Here is an 11010-nt window from a genome sequence, read left to right as displayed (position 1 = left end):
TTGAGTAATAAAATTGGTTTTAAAATTCAGTTGTGTATTTTTTATTTATTTTACTTTTATTACTTGGTTTCTATTTCGCATGAATACAATTTCACAATATTCTACAATACTTGTAAAACAAAAACAAGATTACCTAAATTTTATCGATATCAACAATCGACCTTTCTCTCGCCCTAGCATACATGAGTTTTTATGCGTGTTAGAGTGTACGTCAAATGCAGTCATTGCGTTTGTGTGACAACCAATAGCAAATTCGAGATTTAAATGTGTGTTATTTATTTGTGGGGGTAATCCGCTCAGGCATTGGTCTCTTGCTTGTAGTGAAATTAAAGGGTGGGAGAAACGGCGACACGCGTTCTGATACAAATCAGGAACTATTTCATTTCTACTCTCTTTATCTATTCTGTGTCCAACACTACCTAAACACCTGAAGAACAAAGACATGCCAAAGAAAATAAATTGGATCCTGGGGAGTTTACATACCGCTTTTGCCACCCTTGTGCTGTTGTAAAATAGCACACTGTTATGTATGGCATTAGCAAGTAGCCAAAAGAGGCAGCACAGAAATAGGGAACGCGTTATTATTATTTTTTTAAACGGAATCTGAAAAAGGCATTACCAAATTTTCACTCTATTCAGATGGCTGTTACGGTCAAAATAAAAACCGTTATATTTTTGCCTTGTATATTTATGCAGCCAAACTCCTTGGCATTTCCATCACTCGTCGGTTTTTTGAAACTGGTCACAGCCAAAACGAGGGCGATTCGATGCATGCTTGTATCGAAAAAACCTAAAGAACAAAGTTTTGTATACTCCTGATCAAATGTGTAATTTTAAATAAGTTACTGGAGAAAAATATCGAGTTACAGAGTTAGAACAGTCCCACATCTACAACTTGATCTTTAATACTTGTAGACGCTAGTCATTGGCGGCTTGACAAAGAAGGTACAATCCTTTGGGCTGACGTCATGTAGGTTACCGTGTCTAACTCCCAAGAAAATAACCTCTTTTTTAAATACAACTTTGAAGATGCGTATTCAGAGCTTGATTTGAGTAATCCATTTACCTCAAGTAGGCGACGAGGACGAAAGCGTACTCTAGATGACATGTGTCTCTAGGACTGGATAATGTTGAGTTGAAACAAGCAATTTAATAGAACATATATGGATATCTCACTTATTGACTCCATCACTGCTGATGAACAATTTGAAAATTTATTGGATTTTCCTTTATATTCAGACAAAATAACGGCGTTTTAATTTTAAAAACAAGCATCTCTCTCATCAACCATTTTGGAGCATCAAAAAATAGTATAACACTTCATTCTGGTATGATTTATTGGAAGAATAAGTCACAATCGTTTGTGACGATATCTGATAATACATGTCACGAACCCAATGCCATCTGGGCACACCTCTTACCCATATTAATGTAGACAAAAAAAGAACTTTTTCCTTATCAACTTATTTACAAAGAAATTGAAATTTCGTTTCTGGTCATTTTCGGAAAGTGGACATGGTGAGGATGTCGCAGATGGCACTCATAGGAGAAAAAAGGATCGGCTTGATTTCAAGTTTAGATGCAATATGTGTAAAGACGACTTCATTGTCACAAGAGAAGATTTATCAAGTACTAATAATGTCAACGCTAACGTGGGTGCCGTTACAGGAATTACTTCTGATGGCATCGGGTTTTCGCAATTTGAAGAAATCACAGCATGTATGGATGTACCCATATTTACGAAAACAACATATGCTCAACTTCAAAACATGGTTTATGGTAAATGGGAGTCAACTTCTGTCGAATCCATGGCAGCGGCAGCTATGCGTGAGTAATGCAGCGGTAGCTGAAGAAACGTTGAGCAAATATGGTATACCTACTTCTAATAGACGTATATGTTGTTGGTCATCGCGATCCTACGGAAATAATTATAAGGCATTGTCCGGCGCTGCAGCAATCGTAGGTCGCAGGTATGGTGAAGTGTTGTTTTTAGGCATTAAAAACAAATACTGTACCAGAACACGTTTGTTTCAAAAACTACCCTAGGTCGTCTAGCGGAATGGAGTCCGAAATAATTTGCCAAGGATTCGAAACATCTGTATTGAAGTACAATGTTATTTGTGGCAGGTTAATTGCTGACGGCGACTCAGCTACCTATGCAAAAATAATGAATGCCGGAACCATGTGCTGCGCAATATGTTGAAGGCTTGTAGCTAAAACACAAAATATGCTTTGGTGCACAGAAAGTTGCTGACTGAACCAAAAATTCTGAGTATCCGAAAGGTTATTATTGCATCAATTAAAGAGTACAAACAAGAAAAAGATAAACCAGAATCAGTAGCATGTTTTAGGAAAGAAATATATAATTCTATTCTACATGCATTCGGTAATCATGAAAATTGTATTATACTGTTCCAAAGTAAAAACACAACAGAGTAGTATGGAAATTAAGAACACTACATTTTGGTTCAGGATACAGACAATACTCCAGTCATTACTATCAAAATCAAGAAGCTTGCTCGAAGACGTGGATACCAATTCAGTGGAACGCTTCAACAGTGTGATTGCAAAGGTTGTAGGGGGAAAGAGAAGTAATTTCTCTCTTCGTCAGGGTTACCGCGCGCGTTGTAATGCTGCAGTTGTTTCTTTTAATAACACACAATTTAAATCTGTCTTTACAAGGCAACAACACGCACGTTCTGAAACTTTCCGAGAGGATTGCGGCATTTAGAAAGGAACTACAGCTATGGATAACAAATTTGAAAGAAGGCGGCGGTCAAGATTGCTTTCCGCAATTGTATAATTATGCGGCATCAAATGAACTGGTTATTACGTAGTCCAGTAGGAAGACTCAATGAAAACCCATTGGAAATATGAAATGATCTTAAAATTCAACTTCCCAAACTATATACAATCGCTTACAAGTACCTCACCATGATGGGGTCTTCAGTGCCATCGGAACGTTTGTTCTCAAAAGCTGCACAAACAGTTAATCAACAACGTAATCGACTAAAAGGCACCCGCTTAAATAAACTTCTATTTTTACAAAGTCTTCCAAAAGAACACTGGAAATAGGGGGCCATATTTCTAGTGTTCTGTTGGGATTTGTGATTTGGCTGATTTTTTATTAGTTTTTACAGTCGCCTCTATTCATATCGCACCTTCGGTGCAACAAAGTCACAAATAGCCAAATCTGCAAAATCGAACTAAGTATGCCAAACTGTTTCTGAATCATGCCTTTACTTGGGGCAACAAAAACATCCGCGGAGGTATCTCAAAATTCTACTAGATGGCGCGAGTGCCTTTGTGGTTATTGGCGGTTTTTCCATGCGCTTTGGGCCGACAACGCTTCATTGGACAGTAGTGCCCCCGCGCCCGCGAGTGTTTGACGTACGTTGGAGCTACAGCCACACAAAGGTATTTATGACCTTTTTTATTCTCACTTATTGGAGCGACAAAAACGTATTTGTTTTTAAGACCTCATTTTTGTTAAATATATTACAAAACTTTTGGAGCTACAAAGGCATTTTCTCATAAAGCGTTTTTGTAGATCCAAAGTTTTGATATATTTACTACATAATTGGAACTACAAAGTCACTAACTAAAAAGTGTTTTTATAGGTCCATTAATGGAATTTTTTCAACTAATCTGCTGGATTTACAAAGTCTTAAACTATGAAAGTGCTATATAGGTTCAAAATTAGTAATAAGAATGTGATAACAAAAAGACTTATGACTTTTTAATTCCAGTTTTTGTATCATAGGTACCCGCTGTTTAGTTCATAAACAAAATTGTGACTTTGTTACCCCATAATCATTTACTTATTCATTTTTTTGTCAAAGTTGCACCTAAATGTATGATAATCAATATTGTTTTTATTTAAATGCTGCTTCGATGATGACAGCGATAGTCAACAATGTTATTTTCTAAAAGACTGTATGACGATCTCGTCGGCGAAACTAGTATAGCGTCAATAAATTTTCAACTTAATGCTCCAGAACATAAGGTTGAAAATCCATTGACGCTCGACGTCGGGGACCTAATCATTTTCTTCTTAAATTTTAGTTAATCAAATTCATGAACCTTTCGTTATTGCTCTTCTGTTGTTTCTCAGTTCAGGCCTTTGCATAATAAAAAATAAATAAATAGAAATATAAATAAAAAAATATAATAATAATAGTATAAAATAACAATAATTGTAAATCTGATTTATTAATATTTTTATTTCAGAGAGCAATGGGTTCCCGAAGTAAAAAAATTCTTTCTATGGTTCCCATTCCCGACAATAATTTAAAGAAAAACAATACATTCGTTGAAAACTGGTTAGCGAACTGTCATCCGGAAGATCAGGACAATGATCATGATTCCAAGTTAGAATCCTCTCGTTTTTCCGTAAATAATATCACCAGTACTTCCTGCGAAGCAAAAAATGAACTGTCAGCTACTGACAGGAGCACAGTATGTGATAATGCCGTGGATACAGTAATTCAAGAAGTAAATGCTGATTTAATTTTACTAAATACCGTAACAGAGAATGTCACATCGAAAGATATTGAAAACGCAGTCATTACTACAGATAGCAAAACATTTAACCTTTCTGATGATGAAGAAATAGTTTCATCCAATGTTGTTATCGCAGATGTAGTGCCAGAAACCACATTAGCAAAAAGTATGCTAAGGCCAGATACTGTCTCGAATGAAATGAACTCAGATAACAATGAAGATTTTTCCGCAAGTGATGGATCTGAATATGAACCACCGCAAAAAAAGGCACAAAAAAAGTTTTTCAGCCAATTCGTAGAACATCCAGTTCTAGCAGTGATTCCTCTACCTCTAGCAGTGGTTCTTCCAGCTCAAGTACCGGATCATCTAGCTCAAGTTCATCTAGCTCTGGCAGTCGTTCCAAGCACTCTAAATCTACATCTCGCTCCAAACATCCTTCTAATGTGTCAATTGTACATCATAATGCAGCTTCTGAGAATATTCAACCAAGCATTGAACAAGCAAGTATTGTAACAAAGGCTAAAAAAAGAACCAGAAACCCAAGTCAGTGGCAAAAGAACCAGAGAAAGCAATTAAAAAACACTGGTCAAGCATACACATCATCTAGAGGTAACTAGTAATAAGTGGTATTACTAATAATGAAATATCTTTTTAATTTTTATTCTATTATATAGAATCTTAGTCCTTCCGACAACACAGACAGATGTGTTGCTGGTGAGTTTGTTCTTCGCCTATTCTTTTCATCAGCTATAACACCTAGGAACTGGCGAAAGGGGGCGCTTTGGTGGCTGTCTAATGTAATTATTGACTTTCAAAAAGTGCTGATCTTCAGCCTAGTTTGAATAAACGTATTTTCTTTCTTTCTTTTTTCAGGTAAATCCATGCCGCAAAAAAGTATTCGACCACCTTGTACGAGTACCTGCCGATTGTCTTGTTCAAATAAGTTCACCACAGAAGATAGGGATGTAATATTTAAGACATACTGGGGCCTTAATTCTTTTCAAAGACAGCGTGACTTCTTCGGTACATTGGCTATAAGTAATAAACCACTACGCACTGTAACTGAAAATAAATTTGCAAGCACAAGTGTAATTCCAACGGATAAACGCGGTAAGCACGGAAAACAGTCAAAGTTGGATGCTGAAACAATACAATCTGTACGTGACCACATTAATTCAATTCCTAGAATGGAAAGCCATTACATCAGAGCTAATTCATCAAGAGAGTATATAGATGGAGGTTTGACTGTAGCCGAACTTCACCGTAACTATAGTCAAAAACGTATAGCTGACAACAAGGCACCAGCAAATTACGACGCATACCACCGGATTTTCAATACCGAATTTAATATCAGCTTTTTTATTCCGCGTAAAGACCAATGTGACGTGTGTGAGGCCTTTAAGAATGCTGTAGATAAAGAACCGTTGATGTCCAGCTATAAACTACATCAAGAGGAAAAGAGTCTTAGTAGAATAGAAAAAAAACAAGATATAGACGAGTGTAAAAAGCCTGATAGCAATAGCATTGTGGCTATATTTGATCTTCAAGCCGTATTGCCTTGTCCTATAGGTCAATCGTCGGCATTTTTTTATAAAAGTAAACTTAATTGCTATAATTTCACAGTATCAGATATTAAGATTAATAAAACATTCTGCTTCTTTTGGCATGAGGGTCTGGGTAAACGAGGAGCCAATGAAATAGGTTCTTGTTTGTACAATTTTTTAAAAGAATGTTCTTCGACTAAACCAAATTCAGACATAACTTTTTTCTCGGATAACTGTTGTGGCCAACAAAAAAACAAATTTATTCTTAGTTTGTATTATTATGCCGTTTCAACCTTGCCAATTAAATCCATTACACACAAGTTTCTAATTCGTGGACACACGCAGAACGAAGCTGATAGCGTCCACTCTGTAATAGAGAAAAATATTCGTCGAGCAAAAAAATCAGGGCCAATTTACACCCCAGATCAATATGTGGCTCTAATTCGTAATGCTAAAAAAACCGGTAACAGTTTTACTGTTAATGAAATGAGTTTTGATAGTTTCTACGATTTAAAGTTACTTTCTAACGATATTAACTTGAACACGGGCAAGAATATTGACGGCGAAACAATCAGGATTTCTGATGTCAAAGTCGTGAAATTCATTAAAGATTCTGATACCTATTTGTACAAAACCACGTATAAAAGTGAACGTTGGAAAGAAGCTAAAATTAAAATTAGTCGTGCAGGCAAAAAAAATATCTCAGATATTCAATTGTGTGCGGCATACAGCTCTAAGTTACCAATTGCGAACAATAAAAAGCAAGATATTCAACAACTAATAACTGCTAATATAGTTCCAAAATATTATGAAAACACATTTAATAGTTTATTTGAATAATAACATCTTTTTGATATTTATAATAAAAAATATAAATAACTTTTAATAATAGGAACGAACAATGTTCTTAATAGTATTCATTTATTGTTAATTATTTCTTAATAAGTATCGTTTGCTGTCTACTGTAATGACAACAAAAAGTAATGTTGATTTTGACCTACCTTTTTTGATAAAAAGCTTTCTATTGTTTTTATTTTTCTAAGAATTTTATTGTTTATAATTTTGAAGAGTATTATGAAACCATTAAGACTTATTATGAGACTGCTCGTGAATTCCTTAGTGTAAAAGACTGTTTATTATGTAAGTCTGCATTTTATACAATTTGATTGTAACTCAAAGTATGAAAATGATGCCAATTAATGTTGTAGTTATAAGAATTTAATTGTTTTTCGTTACCTTTTTGTTAGTAGTTGATTTTTAGAGAGGAAAATATAGAATTATGTTTGATTATGACACTTTATTTCATTTAAAACCCTATGTAAAAAACCTTGCTTAAGTCATAAAACTAAATAACTTCTGGTGCAACAAAGTCACAATTCAGGACACTTTTTATTGTTATGTGTTTTATTAGGATTTTTTGGTAATGAAATATAAGATTTTTATGTAAAACTATAGCCAACTAAATAAACATTTTATTTTATAAATATTTTGAACCTACTACAAATAGTAATCCAGAAATGAGGCATTACATGCGAAAAATATATTAAAAGTCTTCTCCTGTAAAATTACAAAATGGGTTGTTGTGACTTTGTTGCACCGAAGGTGCGATATGTTAACAAATGAGAACTTTGTCATATTAAATAAGTAAATATGTTTTCGATGTTCTAGGACTATTGAATTAGTGTTAGTATGAAAAGGATGCACAGTATACACATCATTAATAGATTTGACTGTTCTTGTTGTAATAAGAATAAAGGATATTTTCACACTTCACCTTTTTTATAATGTTGCAAAAAGTACTCGATTTTAGAATAACATCGATGTTTTGAACCGATGTATCAAAAAATATCGATGCATAGTCGCGATGAATTGCATCGAAAAAAACATCGATGTATTTTCTAAATGGACACCCCTGTCAAGTTCTATCTCAAATATGACTATGATGGACCCGAACAAGTTCCCTGTTGATGCCTCCCTTATATTGAGGTTTCGGCAGAATCAACAAGCTATTCGTGAACCTAAAACTGCTTATACTGAAAAAATTCCAAACGAAATACGAAGATTTAATAATTAACGAGTAAAATAATATGTTGATTCTTAAAAAAATCTGTTTTTAATATGTCTGCCTCTCTTCCCTGTACATAGAGTATCCTACCCTGTGCATCTTGTCTCTACCCTGTACTGAGTATCTACCCTGGTAACTTATAATTCGAGAAAAAACTAACAAATTGACTGGCCACTTTGTAAATGTTTACAACTTAAATGTTTCTATAAAAAAAATATATAATTAAGTAGAAATATTTAAAAAAATGCCATGCCGTCATTTCATACAACGTATTACCTCTTAACTAAGAATGGTCCTTATATAAAAGAATTTAAGGAACTGAACTCTATTGTGGCCAAGACAAAGTCAGCCTTTTTGCATTCTAGAAAAATGAAAAGTTCCTAGTTATTTAAACTTTCTATGACAACATGCTCCACAATTAACTCCAAAACTATACCCTACGCCTGTTGTAACCAGGTGGAATTCTTGGTTTAAATCTGTGATTTATTTGAATGAATATATGCAACAAATTATCGATTTTCTTAATAAATACGAAGACGACAATTCGAGCACTAATTACCTCAAAGAATGTTTTGAAAATGACATTCTAACCAGTAAAATTCAAGTTCAACTTACATTCGTATCAGAATTCTGTCCGAAAATTATGAAACTAATTGACAATTTAGAAGGTTCAAACTATTTGTTTGCACACATTTTGTGTAGTAAATTAGAAGATTTGAAGTCCTCTCTTCAGCGTCAATGTGAAGGCTCTTTTGGCGAAAAAACAATGAATATTTTATCAACCCAAAATTCTATTGATTACAGCAAGATGTTGAGGACAGCAGCTCAAAAGAGCTTGGATAAATTGTTGATACACATGGGGCCGAATCCAACAAATGAGTGCTACAAGCACATTGGCAGATTATTTTGTCCATTGGAAGCAGCAAATGTGCCCATTGATTCTGTCAATTCAAATTCCATAGTGGAAAACTTCGCAAAAATTCCGTTTTTCAAAAGTGTACCACAAGAAGAACTAATTGACGGGTACTCTCATTTTCACAGACAATTACTTTGATTGGTCGGTCAAGAAGCTCCTGTGGATGTAATGCCAGTTTTAGTTGCATCAAAATCTTGGTACCCTGGATTTGCAAAAGCAGCTATTCAATGTCTCAATTGCCCTGTCAATAGTGTTGATGCCGAGAGGTACTTTAGTATCTACAACATTGTCGTAACTGATCGCAGGCAAACAATGAAAGATGAAAATGTAGAAATTACAACAATGCTAGCCTTTAATTGAATTTTAAACACTAAAATTTTCTATTTTTAGTTTTTTTTAATGCGAAATCACGATTTTTTATTTGCGAAATTTATGTACCCCTAATTATGATGTATATATACCACTAAGCTTCATTTTTGTACCTTCAGCCGTTTCTTCTGCCTTATAAAGGGTTAAAAAAATGCCCTTATATTGTACAACTGGAATCTTTTGCACAAACATAAAGATGATGACAACGATGAAGATTATCAAGAAGTCATTATCAACCCCAAGACAGTTGTCTAGCCCGATAACCATCCCTATTCATGACCAACAACCTTCTACATCTCGTGGAAATCAAGAAGAAATAGAATTCTGTAATATTTATGATTTGTATGATGAACACAACAGTAGAGATAGCGATTAAAATTTAGAATGAGTAAATGAAAAAATATTTTGGTAATTACTTACTTTCTATTGTGTAATAAATAATTGTGATGGTATGTTTTATTTTGTATGTGCAGAAACATATTTTACACTGAAATTGCTTTAGCTTTGTTGTAATAATGTAGATAATGAAAATACCTGTCTATATATTATTATAGTATTTATTTTCCCACTGCCAATGACTTTATTATTATTTTATGAATGACAAGTGGTACACTGAGAGCCATGAAAGTGGATTTGCTATTTGTGGTAGTATTAGTAGGTATACTTTGGTTTGCTTTTAACCTCGAACTTACACTTTATCAATAAAATAGTCGAAGCAAAAACAATTCCATTACCTAAAGGACAGTGTAAATCATGTTATTTCCCTGGAATAGCTGATGACGACGATTGCCCCTGACCTGGAGCTTGTGTGGTAAGCTATCTCTCACTTTATCATGTGCTAGGATAGTCGTTAATTTAAGACAGCCGTACATTTCAATATATGATCAAGGTAAATGTATTTCACTTAGTAATGCGGTTTTTTTATTTAAATTTATATCAATGATTTGTGCTTTCAGATTTTTGACAGATTTGTCCTCCAACTGGTTTTCGTATTTCAAACCGTGAATATTTCGTAACGAAACAAAATAATAGTTCAACGAAATTTTCGTTGAACTGCAAGCCCGTTTGTTTGTTGATGATTTACAGTCGTATTTCATATCACAACCTTTAACGCAACACTTAGGCATTATCACAGTATGGTAAAGTTACTTTTGAATGAAATAAGAGCACTTGAAACTCTCAAACACTCCATAAATTCAATTTTTCCGATAATTCAATATACCTGACGTTTTACGTACCAAATAACCAAAGAAATACGGAAACAAAAATGGCTCATTCTTTTTGACGTTCATTCATTTTCCGTTCATTCACTTGTTCTAGCTTTTTTTATCTGTGGATTTTTATGGGTGTCGTCTTGTCGTGTCAGCGTTGCCAGTGCTACGACAATTGCCTTATTCTACGGTAACAAAACAATTCTTGAATAATTACGGTCTACGGCAACAAATGTGTTGCCGCTATTTGCTGTATTTAAATGTACGGTAATTGACCTACTAAAAAAGGAATTAAATAATAACATCCATATTGAATATAAAATATTTTGATTGACGAAACTATGATTAATAAATATCTTCTGTTCATGATGATAATGAAGAAATATTGCTACAGCCTTCGAA

At 34.1% G+C, this 11010-nt stretch overlaps 1 protein-coding gene and 1 long non-coding RNA gene across 5 annotated transcripts; one reads left to right on the top strand and one right to left on the bottom strand.

The window, feature by feature from the left end:
• Window positions 1-3124: 3124 nt before the first annotated feature.
• On the top strand, window positions 3125-6902 carry LOC126912483 (uncharacterized). Of its 4 annotated transcripts, XR_007707185.1 has the most exons (3): window positions 3125-3417; window positions 4231-5112; window positions 5377-6902. XR_007707185.1 is itself a non-coding variant. In XM_050704785.1 (2 exons), the coding sequence occupies exons 1-2, from the start codon at window positions 3328-3330 to the stop codon at window positions 5014-5016; spliced, it is 876 nt and encodes a 291-aa protein (XP_050560742.1). In that variant the 5' UTR covers window positions 3125-3327; the 3' UTR covers window positions 5017-6902. The 4 variants fall into 4 exon arrangements, 3 of the variants coding, with proteins under 3 accessions (XP_050560742.1, XP_050560741.1, XP_050560740.1); XM_050704785.1 differs by having other exon boundaries at window positions 4231-6902; XM_050704784.1 differs by having other exon boundaries at window positions 3127-3417; window positions 4231-6902.
• LOC126912485 (uncharacterized) lies at window positions 4194-10954 on the bottom strand. The gene is made up of 2 exons (XR_007707188.1): window positions 10132-10954; window positions 4194-4415 (listed from the first exon to the last, which is right to left on the bottom strand). It is a non-coding gene; the product is annotated as an uncharacterized LOC126912485 (long non-coding RNA).
• Window positions 10955-11010: the final 56 nt, after the last annotated feature.

Source organism: Spodoptera frugiperda, chromosome 26 (assembly GCF_023101765.2).
Source record: "Spodoptera frugiperda isolate SF20-4 chromosome 26, AGI-APGP_CSIRO_Sfru_2.0, whole genome shotgun sequence".
Classification (NCBI taxonomy): domain Eukaryota; kingdom Metazoa; phylum Arthropoda; class Insecta; order Lepidoptera; family Noctuidae; genus Spodoptera; species Spodoptera frugiperda.
This window is presented reverse-complemented; position numbering and strand designations above follow the sequence as displayed.